This window comes from Girardinichthys multiradiatus, chromosome 11 (genome assembly GCF_021462225.1).
Source record: "Girardinichthys multiradiatus isolate DD_20200921_A chromosome 11, DD_fGirMul_XY1, whole genome shotgun sequence".
Taxonomy (NCBI): Eukaryota; Metazoa; Chordata; class Actinopteri; order Cyprinodontiformes; family Goodeidae; genus Girardinichthys; species Girardinichthys multiradiatus.
Window position 1 is genome coordinate 11,919,149 of NC_061804.1, and position 16,889 is coordinate 11,936,037.

General features: G+C 41.1%; 1 protein-coding gene across 3 annotated transcripts in view; it reads right to left on the reverse strand.

The window, feature by feature from the left end:
• The window catches only part of gria4b (glutamate receptor, ionotropic, AMPA 4b), a 161,439-nt gene that overhangs the window by 44,439 nt on the left and 100,111 nt on the right, over positions 1–16,889 (reverse strand). For 2 of the 3 annotated variants that reach the window (XM_047378712.1, XM_047378711.1), the window contains exon 9: positions 12,117–12,227. In XM_047378712.1, the coding sequence (XP_047234668.1) occupies positions 12,117–12,227 (111 nt within the window). Of the gene's footprint in view, positions 1–10,009; positions 11,499–12,116; positions 12,228–16,889 lie in introns of those variants that run through there. The other variant, XM_047378713.1, reaches the window with a different exon arrangement.

The window sequence follows — 16,889 nt, forward strand, 5'->3', positions numbered from 1 at the left end:
ACCTGAGCTATGGATCTCAGCAGCTCCTCCAGAGCTCCCGTGGGCCTCTTAATGCTCTCCTTGCCCAGCCGGTCAGTTTAGGTGGACCTCCATGTCTTGGTAGGTCTGCAGTTGGTCCATCCTCTCCCCATGCTCAGATGTTGGACTGAACAGAACTCTGGGAGATGTTCAGAGCTTGTTGTAGAACCTAACCCTGCTTTACACTGAGCCACAACCTTCTCCCTGACCTGTCTGTTGTGTTCTTTGGTCTTCAAGATGCTGGTTGTTCTCGCATGTTCTCTAAAAAAACTCTGAGGCCAGAAGCAGAACAGCTGCATTTATATTGAGATTAAATCACGCTCAGTTGGACTCTTTTTGGACTGAAGACCTGTCAAAGGACGACTGCTGAATTCTGTTTTCCTATTGAGGCGACTCCTGCAGACACTCGGTTGCCCTGGATTTCAATTAGAGGTGTTGCGATATGTTTGCAGAAACTTTTTCAGTAACAGTTTTAAAATCCATGTATCATTTTCTTTCCACATCATAACTGGGCTACTTTGTGCTGGTCTGCCAAATCAAATCCAAATAAAACACTGAAGTTTGTTGATTAAAACTACTTTCAATTCAGACTGTTGCACATTTGGCTCCCAGTTGGGTAATTTACAAACACTTTGTTACAATGCAGGGTGCTTATCTGACAACTGGGAACCATTTGCGTTTCAGGGTTTCATTCAAGGACTCTCCAACATGTGGACAGAAGGAGCCCCAGGTCGAACCACCAACCATGTAATTACGGAGCGGCTCAGTCTACTTCCTGAGGCAGGAGGCATCATGCTGGGGTTAATTTAGAGCCGTGTTACAGGTGTGACTGTACAATTCACCACCCACTGGTTTACTGGGATCTTTCATGAATTGAAGGCAATTTGTTTCCAAACCTAAATACATTAATTTCTTAACATTTAGAAACAGGATCTGCAGGAGAGAAGGTCTGATTATCTCCAACATCTAATGTAACAATGAACCACGATCAGACTTCAACCAGTGAGTCTCATTGTTACATAGGGTAATAAAGGTCTTTGCACGTACATAAAATAAAAACACACCAAATGACTCTCAGAAGCTAGGGTTAAAACTCCTCATTAGACAGAACCAGAAAGATACAGGTGTGTTTATGACATTACATTAATTCACCAATAAAAACTGTAGGGACATTAGACTGATGCTCGACACGACCGACCAAGTACGACCAACCAGCAGGACCAGTGTCCTGACCCAAACAGTATTACTAGACATCAGTTAGACAGTGTGGAGCACAGTGAGCTACAAGGCAAATGGAAAAGTCTAGAAGCTTCATGAATCATCTTTAGCCTCTAACCTGCAAGTGTCCAACTCATCCAAGCATATATAGGATATTAGTATTAATAAACTTGCATGGTTTTAAGTTGATTTAATAATGGAAGAAACATTTCCAGGAGGACAGTAACAAAAAGGTTTAGCATCTCAAAAGAATGAACTGTTACACTCAGACTTACCAGATTTTGAGGATATTTCACCATCTGCCTCTTTAATGTCCTCTAACAATAAAAACAAAAGCCAGTAAGAAGCTACCACAGATAAAGAAACAAAAACGATTCCAGATCTCAATAACCAAACCTTCTCCTCTTTATAAGATTAGCTCTGATAGCCTAGCATACATAATCTAATCCAAAGATAAACCCGGGTGCCACACATTCACATCACCACCACAGAATTCATATAACTGCCAAACAAATGTTCCCACAGTGACCCTCATTTCATGCTATGCTATGCAGCTGCTCTGTCTGCGCTGATAAAGATTCACTCATCCCTCTGGAGTGGCTGACACAGCAGAGTGCATGGCCTTGTCTTCTGAATATTTCCGCTAACAATTACCTGACCACATGGGGGCACCCATAGGCTGTGTATAGCACACTGAACCTTTATTTGCAGATGGTCAGGAGGCTAACTATAATGATGTCAGGGCAAAAGTAAGTAACTCTATCCTTATGTAGCATCACACTATCAGACTTACACGCTAAAATCACAAACTATATGGAACAGGTGCATCATTGCTAAATGCAGTCACTTTGTAGGTGATGTGTTACAAAATGCACATTTATTCTCTGAATCTCGATGTCAGATGAATTTTAGATACACCAACATATGTGGCAAAATAAACTTTCTGAGATCAGCTTAGGAGTACGGAACCCGTGAAGGGACACTTTTGCGTCCCCACGCAATACTTTTACGTTCGCTCGCAATACTTTTCGGGTTCTTACGCAAAGACATGGGTGTAGTGTTTGTTCCGTTTTTGCAGTTGTCTGGTGTGGAAACTATCCCATAAACTATTGCGAAATAACGCAAAGACTACTGCGTGAGAATGCAAAAAGTATTGCGTGGGGACGCAAAGGTATTGCGAACGAACGCAAAAGCTTTGCGTGGGGATGCAAAAGAAAACAAAATCCCCCCCATGTCCCTTTGCGGAATCTGTATATGAGTTTGTACGTAAACTTTACAGCGACAAAAGGGCATTTATCTCTGACCTAAAGATTTTTATTTCAGATATCCGAGTATTTCACAGCGCTCATGATATCATACTCAGGTAGTGTGGAAGAGAAATAGGCCCAGAGCATCATAGATCCTCCACTGTACAAAACACTGGGCACAAGCTGCTTTTGCACATATTCTCTTGTTAATGTCAGTTCCAGTTTTTAAACTGCTTAATTCTCTCTCTGACTGTGGAAAAGTACAAGTTTAGGCCAGTAGCAGTTTTCTTGTATACACTTCCCAACTTATGAAAATAAACACACACCTGCCTCACCTGAATGGCATGTTCTCTTGTTCTCTAATTTTGAAGAGTGGCTGAGAGACTCCAAACAGCTCAAATGTACTTAAAATAATTGCTGGATTTTTCAAAGTTTTTGCAACTTAAAAATAATTGTAATTTAGTGCAAAAGAGGGCAAAAATGGGTCCTTTTAATGTAACGTTGCCAGGGACCATGAGAAGAATAATATACAGGTCCTTCTCAAAATATTAGCATATTGTGATAAAGTTCATTATTTTCCATAATGTCATAATGAAAATTTAACATTCATATATTTTAGATTCATTGCACACTAACTGAAATATTTCAAGTCTTTTATTGTCTTAATATGGATGATTTTGGCATACAGCTCATGAAAACCCAAAATTCCTATCTCACAAAATTAGCATATTTCATCCGACTAATAAAAGAAAAGTGTTTTTAATACAAAAAAACGTCAACCTTCAAATAATCATGTACAGTTATGCACTCAATACTTGGTCGGGAATCCTTTTGCAGAAATGACGGCTTCAATGCGGCGTGGCATGGAGGCAATCAGCCTGTGGCACTGCTGAGGTCTTATGGAGGCCCAGGATGCTTCGATAGTGGCCTTTAGCTCATCCAGAGTGTTGGGTCTTGAGTCTCTCAACGTTCTCTTCACAATATCCCACAGATTCTCTATGGGGTTCAGGTCAGGAGAGTTGGCAGGCCAATTGAGCACAGTGATACCATGGTCAGTAAACCATTTACCAGTGGTTTTGGCACTGTGAGCAGGTGCCACGTCGTGCTGAAAAATGAAATCTTCATCTCCATAAAGCTTTTCAGCAGATGGAAGCATGAAGTGCTCCAAAATCTCCTGATAGCTAGCTGCATTGACCCTGCCCTTGATAAAACACAGTGGACCAACACCAGCAGCTGACACGGCACCCCAGACCATCACTGACTGTGGGTACTTGACACTGGACTTCTGGCATTTTGGCATTTCCTTCTCCCCAGTCTTCCTCCAGACTCTGGCACCTTGATTTCCGAATGACATGCAGAATTTGCTTTCATCCGAAAAAAGTACTTTGGACCACTGAGCAACAGTCCAGTGCTGCTTCTCTGTAGCCCAGGTCAGGTGCTTCTGCCGCTGTTTCTGGTTCAAAAGTGGCTTGACCTGGGGAATGCGGCACCTGTAGCCCATTTCCTGCACACGCCTGTGCACGGTGGCTCTGGATGTTTCTACTCCAGACTCAGTCCACTGCTTCCGCAGGTCCCCCAAGGTCTGGAATCGGCCCTTCTCCACAATCTTCCTCAGGGTCCGGTCACCTCTTCTCGTTGTGCAGCGTTTTCTGCCACACTTTTTCCTTCCCACAGACTTCCCACTGAGGTGCCTTGATACAGCACTCTGGGAACAGCCTATTTGTTCAGAAATTTCTTTCTGTGTCTTACCCTCTTGCATGAGGGTGTCAATAGTGGCCTTCTGGACAGCAGTCAGGTCGGCAGTCTTACCCATGATTGGGGTTTTGAGTGATGAACCAGGCTGGGAGTTTTAAAGGCCTCGGGAATCTTTTGCAGGTGTTTAGAGTTAACTTGTTGATTCAGATTATTAGGTTCATAGCTCATTTAGAGACCCTTTTAATGATATGCTAATTTTGTGAGATAGGAATTTTGGGTTTTCATGAGCTGTATGCCAAAATCATCCGTATTAAGACAATAAAATACCTGAAATATTTCAGTTAGTGTGCAATGAATCTAAAATATATGAATGTTACATTTTCATCATTACATTATGGAAAATAATTAACTTCATCACAATATGCTAATATTTTGAGAAGGACCTGTATATAGTGCAGGGAAACATGACTAAGCAGAAAAAAGATGCAGATTTAGAGAAGTGACAAATAAGCTGCAGTCAGAGTGGATGACTTATTACCAAAAACAAGCTCGTCTCAACTGGAAAACTAAAAGCCATCGCAGGCGGCTGCATCTCACTGGACTGTGACCAGTTCTACATCATTAGATTTGCCTCTCCTCAGAAAGTCATCTAAATGTAAGCCTCACATGCTTTTCCCTGCTCATGTTTCCAAACAAATTGCTTTTGTCATGGAAGGCAGCATGTTGCATATTGAGAAAGTGAGCAATTTATCCCAGAGACGTGTTTGGCTGACATTGCCCCAGGGCCACAGCGAGGTAAACCAAAGACTCCTCAGTGGGGAAGAAAAATGAAAACGTTCAGCTGAGCCTACGGCAGGATTAAATATTACCGCACAATATAATGATGGCACACAGCACCGGTGTCAGGTCAAAATGCAGCAATGTGTTCAGGTTTGGAAGTCAATGTCTCGCTGCTTTTACAAGGAAATTACTGATATTACTGTGGTTATAATTATAAAATGGGTTATTAACTGAAACTAATGATGGTGCCCCACAATGTAACAATAAGAAGAGGCAGAAGTTTCAGAGCAGTCCCAATTTCTTCATATTTCCCAAAGGAGAATCTTTCTCGGAATTTTACAGGTCATCTTCATCGATAGTTCTCCAAAGTTTCTTAAGGTCTTTGTTCTTTGGACTTGAGCTGCTTTTTTTCTCACACAATCTCATCCTTCAAGCTCATTTACTGAAAGCATTAATTTATGGTAATTTTGCTGATTCTGGCTCACAGCTAATAAAAACCCATTACCTTAACAGAGTGTTGTATCCAAGTATATTAATGGAAAGTTAAGTGGAAGGAATAAACGAGGTAGAAGAAGCTGCATAAGCAACAGGCATAACTGCAACCTTGAGAGGACTGTGAAGTAAGATCCATTAAAGAATTTAGAGGAGATCATAAGGCCTGGACTGCAGCTGGAGTCAGAACTTCAAGAGCTGCTACGCACAGGCTTAGGCAGGAATTGGGCTACAGCTGTCCAGAAACACAGACGTCAGAATAGTCTCACCTGGGCTAAGGAGAAAAAGGACTGGGCTGTTCCTCAGTGGTCCAAAGTCCTCTTTTCACATGAAGGTCAATTTTGCATCTGGAATTCAAGGTCCTACAGTCTGGAGAAAGAGTGGAGAGGCACAGAATCCAAGCTGCTTGAGATCCAGGGTGAATTTTCACAGTCAGTAATGATTTGGGTGGCCATGTCATCTGCTGGTTCTGGTCCACTTGACTTTCTGAAGTCCAAAGTCAGCTCATCCATCTACCAGTACATTTTAAGGTTCTTCATAGTTTGTTCTGCTGACAAGCTTTATGGAGATGGATTTAATTTACCAGCAGGACTTAGTACCGGCCCACACTGCCAACAGTACCAATACCAACATTATTCACCATGGTATCACTGTAATTTTGGTCATTTAGATCAGGGCATCATATGTTGCTTTTTAAGAACGTAGCGCCTACTTCATGTTGTCAGACAAGTTCTATTAAAATTATTTCTTTATTCTGCAGGACTGGGAGCTGATAGTGAAGTTGAACTAAAAAATGTGATCAATCACAAGAAATTCATGTTTTAAGGAAAGAAATGGATTTGAAATTTGTTTTCTGAATTTCTGAAAAAAAAATTTTTTTTAATGATGTTCTAATCTATTGAGATGCTCCTTTAAATAGAATAAAGCAGATGAACTGTATCTGTCTATGCTGGTACACCCATAAAGTACCTTCTGGGGATTGTAACCCATAAAGTCATCCCCCTGTCACCTCTACCTGTAGACGTATAGTAAAGGTCTTGGTAACCCCTTAACTGTGCAGCTGAGATGTTTCTGAGCTGTTTGTGTTTCCACACGATGCCCTGCAGCACTTCCAGAGGTGACACATGAGCAGCTACCTGCTCAGACAAACTACGCACCTCATTTAATCTGGATGGATGACAGCAGGACCAGACCTGATGCCAGTCAGTCAGAGTAACATGGATGAAAGGTGCATCTTCAAAAACATGAACACCAAACCGAAAGGGGGTCCACATTTCTTTTTATATATTCATATTCTTTTATATATTAATATTCTAATAATGTTTAACAGAAGACACAACGCCTTGCAAACCAACTCAGACATCCTGAATGTGTCCACATCTTCTCACATTACAGCCACAAGCTTCACTGTATTTTACTGGGATGACGTGTGACAGACCAACATAGAACATAATTGGAAACTGTAAGAAAAATTATACATAGTTTTAACAATTTTGTGGCATGCAAGTGTTTTCAGAACTCTTTGCACTAAGACCACTCATTAAAACCCAGTTCAACCAACCGAGGCCAGCTGTGCGATTTAACTGCAGATGTTCTATGAAGGTCTCAAAGGTTCTTTAGAGAACTTCAGAGAACAAACAACATTATGAAAACCAAGCAACATAGCAGGCAGCTCAGGGAGAAGGTTCTGGAGAAGTTTAAAGCTGGGTTAGGTTCTACAACAATATCCTGAGCTTTGAACATCTCACAGAGTTCTGTTCAATCTATCATCTGGACATGGAGACAGGACATGCATGCCCACCTTAACTGGTAGGCTGGACAAGGAGCGCATTAATCAGAGAAGCAGCCAAGAGGGCCACAATATCTCTGGAGGAGCTGCATAGATCTTTGGCTCAGGTGGGAGACTCTGTTAGTTGTGCACTTGAAAATCTGCCGTTTTTGGAAAAGTGGCAATAAGAAAGCCATTGTTAAAAGAAAACCATCAAAATTCTTGTTTGCAGTTTGTCACAAGCCATGTAGAAGACACAGTGGAGAGCTTGGAAAGAAACAAACAACACACATCACCCTGAGCATGCCATCACCAAAATGAAACACCATAGTGGCAGCATCAAGCGGGGATGCTTTTCTTCAGCAGGGACGAGGAAGCTGGTCAGGGTTGATGGAAGCAAGGATGGAGCTAAATCCAGGACAATCCTGGAAGAAAACCTGTTAGAGACTGCAGAAGACCTGAGACTGGGGTGGAGGTTCACCTTCCAGCAGGAGAACCACCCTGAACATACAACCAGAGCTACAGTGGGATGGATAAGATCAAAGCATACTCATGTGTTAGACTGGCCTAGTCAAAGTCCAAATCTAAATCTAAATGAGAATTTGTGGCGAGGTTTGAAAACTGATGTTCACAGATGTTCTCCATCCAATTTGACCACGTTTCATAAAGAAAAATAGGCAACAAATGTCAGTCGGTAGATGTTCAAAGCTGATAGAGAAACCCCAAAAACCTGCAGCCAGAGGTGATTCTACATGGTACTGACTCAGGGGACTGAATATATATATACACCTGCCACATTTTTAGATTGTTATTTGCAGAAAATGTTGTAAACCATGAATCATTTTCCTTCCACTTCACGATGCTGCACTACTTTGTGTTGGTCTCTCACATAAAATCCCAATAAAAATACAATGAAGTGGATAAAACTATGTCTCTATACTATATCTCAATGGTGAGGGTTAAATATACCAGAGTTGTTCATGCATACTGGGTGGATCAGAGTTGTGATTCATGTTGTTTCTGAAAGATGGGTTCTGACAGCACAAACCGGTATAGGGAGGTGAAGTGGGGGGGTTAAGATGAGGGAGGCAGTCAGTGTTTCTGGCACGAAAGAGAGAAAGAGAGAACAATCCTTCAGAGGTGTTCCCAGTAAAGGCCAGCACGGCTGACAGCCTGGTCAATAATCACCGCTTCACTCTCCGCCTTATGACACTAATTAAACACCCGGTCCAAAACAAACACAACACAAATCCATACGTATACCCACATACAGTATGTACCCACAAGGGACCTGTTTGCTAAACGCAAGGTCTGCCTGTTTGGGTCTGTGTTTGAGTGTTTGTGCTGTGTGCAGGACAAACACTCTGCTGCTCGTTCTGTTTGGTCAGAAGCAGTAATCAGCAGCAGATAGATGGTCAGCAGTCCAAATGACTCAGTCCAAACATACATCAGTGCGCTCTGAGCTGTGACTCATTCCACTCGAGGCATTATTGTAGTTTTTATTTCTCTGAACGAAAGACGAAACACTTTAAAACGCCCATGAATGGTTTTTACATGTTCCCTGTGCTGTTTTAATCCACCTGAAGAGTCCTCGGTGTGGGGCTGCAGAGGGATGCTGTGGTCTTAACGAGGTTTAAGATCACCATGATGAATCTCAGCACTCATCCAGACAGTGTTCCCCACAAAATCAGGAAATAACATGTACATGTGGATCTTTTAAGATAAAAAGACTATACACTGTTTAAAATGAATCTTAGGTTAAATTTTCAAGCTTTCTTCTGAAACAACTGAGAGTTTAACATTCAGTTCACAAAACAAAATGAGAATGAGATGAACTTTGAAAAAACTGCATTTTTTTCTTTTTTCACACTAAAATTTGAAGAAATTCAATTAAGATACTCTTTATAAATTGCTCTCCAATGCAACTTAAAAACTTTCAGGGTCTTACTATTATCAGCGTAACCATGATAATACAACGTCCCAGTTTTAGATTATTAATCCCTGTTCAGTTGCGATGTAATCTGTCTTCTAGGGTACCAGAGCATCTGACGTAATGTACACACATTAACAGTACAAGAAAGCCAGCCAGTCAAGTTTTCTGAAATAATTAGCATGTAGAAAAAAAAAGAATAAATCCTTGCAGCCACATCGTGCATAAAATTGTGTCTTTATATAGTAATAATATAATAGTGTTCTTTGTTGGATGGCTTTAGAAGCAGTTTAAGTACTCCACTGCACTCTGCCCCACAAAATAAAACATTTTCGTCACGGCCCAGAATTTCTTGCAGAGGCGGAATCACACTGGGAGCTTCTCTACAGTTTGTTCTTTGTGGCAAATCGGTAGTGAGCCAGGTTTAAATTGCACTGGAGGAATTTAAAGTCCATGAACGCTTTAGGCTCAATCTGGTCAATATAATGACAGTCAGACTTTGTCCCTGTCCAATTCTGTTGGTGCGTTACTCTTCCAGGCAGAAACAACCAGAGACCTCACAGATGTCTGTTACGTTTCAGCGCTTCAACCTTCAGACAAACAAAACACAATGATTGGGGGAATAAAAACCCCACTGTGAAAACACTAGAACCTTGTTTTAAAAACTGCAAACACCCTTTATAGCTCCTCTAAGTTTACATACAACTTATGTTTAAAATTAAACACACCAACTTTATTATTTTAACTTTACTTTGTTAGAATGATTTGACTGTTTTTTTGTTTTTAGACAGACTGTCCGAAGTACAGAATTTGAAGATAAGGATAATAAACAAATGAGCTAATGAATGGAAATAGAAAAAGTTGGCATAAAGGTGTTTATTGTTTAACTGGAGCTGTGCAGAGTAGACAGACCATATCTTACCTGCAGTGGGCAACAGTCAGAGTGATCTGAGTTTGAAGTGGACAAAATCTTCACGAAGTCTCTAAGGAAGCAAAGCTAAAATGTTTTTGTTTATCCTAGCAGCAAACTAATGAAAATCTAACAGCTAGCTAGAGTCAATCTAACAGCGATTGAGCTATTTAGCTAAAGTCAAGCTAACAACCATCTGCACCAGAGTTGACCTAAAAGCTAAAAAGATTCAAGGTAATTTAAAGATTTAAAGAACATTGGCAACAAGGACAAGAGTGAACAAGGATGACTAAATCACAGGTGTGAAAATACTTAATCTCTCCTAACACTTTTATATTTTAACTATTGTTCTCCAGTTGAATGGAACATGATACATGTCACATGAAGGATAGGAACAGTTTTGAACTAGTTATTTTGCTCTTGTTTTTTTTCACATAAGGATTCCACATTGCATATCAGCTATAGTTATGTTTAATTTAAGAGAACACAGAGATTTAGTAAATTTTAGAGCTGCAAACTTTCTTTGAATCCAATCAATCTTAAAAGTGAAACAGATTTCATGCCTCTGTGTGTAGTCCAAACACAGTTGCAAGATATCATTAGTTTATATTAATCTAGCCACTCCTCATTTGGTACAAAAAATGAAGGATCCTCAAATTTTAAAAGACAAATAGGTAACATTAGGTGTTTCACTGAGTCTGTGCCAAACACACCACTGACAAACATGCTGATCCAACATTAAAAGGAGCAATGAAAAGAAGCCGTCACAGAGAAACTGTAAAACCATGCTACATAGAAACGTGACGGATATGAATTGGGATGATTATGGGAGCATTAGTCTTTCTAAACTGTTTTAAGGCTTAGAGGATGTCCTCTGAGTGTGTAATATATTCTAAGTAAGAGCAGGTAGTCTGACAAAGTGACAGATTTAGAGCAAACAGCAATTTTGTTACTATACAGTCCAGGCTCCATCAGTCTTTGAGAAAAACATCCAGTTTTACACCTACATGGACCACTGTGTGACACTGGCTGCAAACACAAACACTCACTAACATAAAGGTGTACAGTACAGTTGAAATGGGAGCTTGTTTGTGAAGAGACAGTGTGCTGTTAGGAGTTGGAGACCCATTTCAGTTTTAAAAGATGTCCATCCATGAGCACTTCTCTAAAAAACAAAAATCAAACAGCTTTTTCCTTCATATGCATTTCATTTTCCTCTCCAGGGGCTTCATTACAGCTCTGAGTGGCTCCATTTCTTTCTCAGATTTCTGAACAGGGGGTCCATTAACATAGCTGCTGTGTCTCTCCTCTTGCCCAGGTTCTTTAGGGCCTCATTTCGGCTCTGGATGTTGTGTCCATCACTCTGCCATTAAGAACTTTCATATGCTGCTTGCGTCCAACTGGGGATCAGTTTCTTAAAATGGGGTTCCTCATCAGGGGCTGAAAAGAGGGAGGATTGTGCTGAGCTGTGACTCTCGATTTCCCACCTCCTTCCTTCCTTTCTTCCTCCACTCTGCTGCTACATATAACGCTCAACATCTGGCTGCAAAACTCAAGTCAGCCATCTTAGAGTCACTGTTACAGCCAAAGATTCACATGCCATGCAACGGCCATTCAGTATGACAAATGCTTAAAATATTCTGATCGTTTTGTTGTTTGGCTGTGCTGTTGGCAGCTTATTGTTGCTATAAAAGAACAAAATCTGCATTCAAATAGTGGAAACTTGTTCTATATTCGATTGATGCTTAAACAGAACTTACAATTTCATAAATAAAACCAATCTTTCATGAGTTTATTGGCTGAATACAATTGTAACTAAGCATGTTTTAGCTAAACTGTTTTTGATTTGTAGCAGAAATAGTAAAAAAGCTGTATTCACGGCATTGCAATGAAAAATGTATTCATAAAAACCTTTAAAAGAAGCCAGTTTAGCATAAAAGGTGTCTGAGAAACTGAGAAAATGACCTGCAAGCACCTCTGAAATATTACAGATTTAATCATAGATAAAGCGCTGCATGCGTGAGTGTATGTGCTGGCAAGCGCATGCTGGTCTCTTACCATGATGGTAGTAACAATAACAGTTCGGTTTTCCATGCCAGTGGTGTCATTTGGAAGCAGCGGGGAGTCTTGGATGAGCACCAGTTTGTCTGCATCATTCCAATAGCCAATCTGCAGGGAGAACAAAGCATGAGAAAACTAATGTACTAATACTCAACTCATATGCACAACTCTATCTGGGAAATTAATTATTATCGACAGAGTATCATCAAAGTTTACTGAAGATGTTCTGGGTGACAGAACAGAGAACCTCTGAGTGTTCTCAGACAGCTAACATAGTGTGACAAAGCTTTTCACACAATGTTGACATGAAGCTTGCTTTGTGAGTAAAACAGTCTAATGCATTAGCCAAATAATGGGATTTTGATCAGTAAAAAAGTCCATAATCTAATTTGTTTTATAAAACTCATTCCATGAATGTCAGGTGGGTCTCCATCAGGAAGGTTCATCACCAGTCATTTCAGTTCAGTTTTGGTCTTCTCAGGACAATTAACATTGCACAATGCAATTATCTGTATGCTGTGTTCAAATATACCGTGCATAGGCCACTATGATCCTGACGATACTGATTAGGTAAATGTGTTTACAATTTTATGTCAGAATAAAATGTTTACAGTTTACATTAAGGAGCACACACTTTGCTCTAGCTAAAAATAAACCAACATGGTATTATTTGGTAATTAATTATTGACAAATGTTGAAATTTTGATCATATTTTGTTTAAAAGCTTATGATAAAAAGCCCTTAGCTCTGGCCCTAGGCGCGGGCAAGGGCCGGAGGGGGTCTGGTTGGAGGACCAGAGGATTTTGTCTCTTCTTTTTGCAGATGACGTGGTCCTGCTGGGCCCCTCTAGCCAAGACCTACAGCATGCGCTGGGGCGGTTCGCAGCCGAGTGTGAAGCGGCTGGGATGAGGATCAGCTCCTCCAAGTCCGAGGCTATGGTTCTCGACCGGAAAAGGGTGGCTTGTCCTCTTCAGGTTGGAGGGGAGTTCCTGCCTCAAGTGGAGGAGTTTAAGTATCTCGGGGTCTTGTTCATGAGTGAGGGAAGAATGGAGCAGGAGATCGACAGACGGATCGGTCCAGCTGCTGCAGTAATGGGGACGCTGTGGTGAAGAGAGAGCTGAGCCGATAAGTGAAGCTCTCGATTTACCGGTCGGTCTACATTCCTACCCTCACCTGTGGCCATGAACTTTGGGTCATGACCGAAAGAACGAGATCCTGGATACAAGTGGCTGAAATGAGCTTCCTCCGTAGGGTGGCATGGCACTCCCTTAGAGATAGGGTGAGGAGCTCAGCCATCCGGGAGGGGCTCAGAGTAGAGTCGCTGCTCCTCCACATCGAGAGGAGCCAGTTGAGGTGGCTCGGGCATCTATACCGGATGCCTCCTGGACGCCTTCCTCGGGAGGTGTTCCAGGCACGTCCCACCGGGAGGAGGCCCAGGGGACGGCCCAGGACACCCTGGAGGGACTATGTCTCTTGGCTGGCCAGGGTACGCCTTGGGCTCCCCCTGGAGGAGCTGGAGGAGGTGTCTGGGGAGAGGGACGTCTGGGCGTCTCTGCTGAGTCTGCTGCCCCCGCGACCCGGTCCCGGATAAAGCAGAAGACGACGAGCCACGAGCTTATGATAAAAAATGATGAAAGAGCTGATTACATAACAGTTGGGCTCTCATAAGTTTATTATACATTACAAATGAATCAAAATAAACAAATTGGTCAATATTTCTAATTTAATCATTACCTATTAAACAAAATGTGATAACAAAATTATCAAGAGCAATTTGCATTACATTTTTTAGCTCCTTGCTCATTTTAAGTGGACTATTAACTAATCATCGTACTTTGCAATTCATTAAATGTTCCCACATTAGGACTAGCATTTCATCAGTTGTTGGTTAAACGTCACTGTGGGGCAGAGCGTGGGATAGCGGTGGGACTGGCAACCCACGGAGGCCGTTAGATCCCAGCACAGCCGTCCAGGGTAGATTCCTGACCTTTGAACCCTTCGCTGCATGGCTTCCCCCCTTCTCTCTGGCCATTTCCTGTCTGACTACTTTGAATGAAGCCCGCAAAAAAATCTTCAAAGAAACATAATTTTAAATGTGCTTATCAGATGGTTTATATTTACTGTATAATTTGATATGTATTAAATGACAAAAAAAAACCCGATCACGTAGTTCATCTTAGTAATTTGCATTTAACAGTATTCCGTTTCTGATACATTCCTTAATATTTTTAAACTGACCATTACCTACTTAAACACAATTTAAAACGTGGTTATAAAACCATTTGATCCTAGCAAATAATTAGAAAATATTGCATTTTAACGATATCTAATTTCTGGCACTTTAGATAAATGTATGAAGTTTTCTACTTGCATTTAGCATTAACAGTTAATATATAGCAGTTAGTATGAACAATTATTTGTTTCTGATCAACAATTTAATTTAATGAACCGAATGGGATCCCTAGTTACAAACGTAATCATTGACTAGTTCCTCATTAGTTCTTATGTAATTTATCAGTTTATGGTTCTTAATTATTAATTAATTTAGTTTATTTTAACCATTTAGCAGCACATCTATCCTGTGCAACGTCTTCATTGGTATGTCAAAGTGAGCTGCTCGTGCCTCTGAAAATTACTGACATTTGAGATTGGACTGGTTTCTGGTTAAAATCCACTCTGAATAGTTCCAAATGTAACTAGCCTTTAACTTTACTCCTACCTGAAATGTTCTTCCTTATTCTCCAAACTTAAATGATTTCAGATGTTGAGTCCAGCACCAGCTTGCATTCTGTGGTACCATTTTAACCATAAAAGTTTTAAGATCTCTTTTCATCTTTACATTGAGCTGATGTTAAGAGTCTGTTTCCAGAGGTCCTCTGGGATCAATACAACTGACAGGAACTGACAGACAGGATGTGTTGCAGTCCCCATATTGGGATATTGTGACTAGGGAATGTCAGAAGATGAAGGCTTGGAATGGGCAATACCTGATTTTATGGTAAAAAGCCGGTATCTGAAAAGCAATATTGTGTCAGATTGATATACCGATCATAGAGTGTGCAAAGGCTTTGACAGCAGCTGTAAACAGCCATAATTCATCCAGACTGGAGGTAGTGGGGATGTAGAGTGCTGACGCCTCGTGTGTGCTGAGGCCTCAGAATGATTGAAGAACATGGAAAATGTGGGGAGAGGCTTTGACCCTGCACAAACACACACTTGTTCCCACACATGGATTGCATCCTGAAACAGCCCTCACTGTGGTGGAGCAGGACAGGCCAAAGCAGCTTTTGATTGATGGGAACTCCTCTTCTCCCTCTCCTCTAGCAGCCTACCTTGATTGCCTTCTGTTTCATTTCATCCTCTCCCCATCACTCTCTCAACTACACTCTTACTCCTTCTTTTGCCTCAATTTCTTCAACACATATCCATCCTCTCAGACCCGGGGCAAAGATGCCTGCAAAGGATGTTTTTTTACACCTTGCTTATGATAACAGAAAATAGCACAATAGACATTAAATACTACCAACCCTAAACCACTTCATATAACAACACAACCTGGACAGAGCTCTGATATTATACTTATAGACAATGAAGAACAGAGGAATTTAGATTTGACCCATTTTTAAGCAGCTGATGCCGCAGCTCTGATGAGAAGCTACAGGTGAGAGGACCCTGACATCTTTAGATTAATCCAAAGTAAACCCAGTAGAGTTTGGAGATCCAGGCCTTACCAAGCATCAGTTCTGTTTGCCCACTGAAGGACTGACTCCAGCACAAAATCCACGATTATGTGGATTACTTCTAGTGCTGCACAACATCATGATACACAATTCCAGTGTGTGCAAAATCTCAATCGCAATGTACTATTTTGATCCAGTATTAATATTTATAGGACTGTGCATAAAAGTTCTGCTTCCTAATAATATATTTGCAACATGGATGGACTTTCACTGTCCGTCAAACCCACAATTGATTGTTCTGATCGAGATTGTTGCTCATGGAAAGTGGTGGGGTCACTGGGACAAAGGCAAAGAATGAGGATGTGGGAGAGTGAGTCCGTCCGTCCATCCATCCATGTTCTAGAAAAATATTGCATGATTCTTATGCAGTCCTTACTTCTTCTAATCCGCACAGGGTCAAATGTATAAACAATATACTGTACATTATATATCAATACATCACCACTAATATTTGTCTAAATGTCTCTAAGCACGTTGGACCTATAGCACATGATCACCACAAAGCTTCTGTCATCATTCTGGCTGGATATTTGAACATTGTTCCCAGCAAAAGAGGAAAGATTTATTTGAATTGGTTGTTTTCTGGTCTCTGACCAGGCTGTCAAGTCTTGCCCAAAAATTTTCAACAGATTTCAGGTCAGAGCTTTGGGAAGGCTGTTTGTAAGCCAGCTCACCCACTCAAAAACTACGACGGATGTGTGTTTGAGTCCATGTTCCTGGTAGAACGTGCAACTGTGTCCAAGCTTCAACCATCTAGCTAGGGATCAGAAGTCAAGTCTGGGAAATCTGAGGTAGTCTCTTTCTTTATTTTTCCAGATACGGCATGACACAGTGTGCTATGCAACAGTGCCACTGGCAGTAAAATAGATCCTAATCATGATCCTACCACCATCATGCTTGACAATTCACCATCAGTTATGTGGTCCTCACACATCGAGCCCATTCAGAAAATGTGCAGGTACTTATTTGTATTGTTATCCACTTTTTAGACACAGTTTAGGTCAGAAATGTACATCAACTCACTGACATT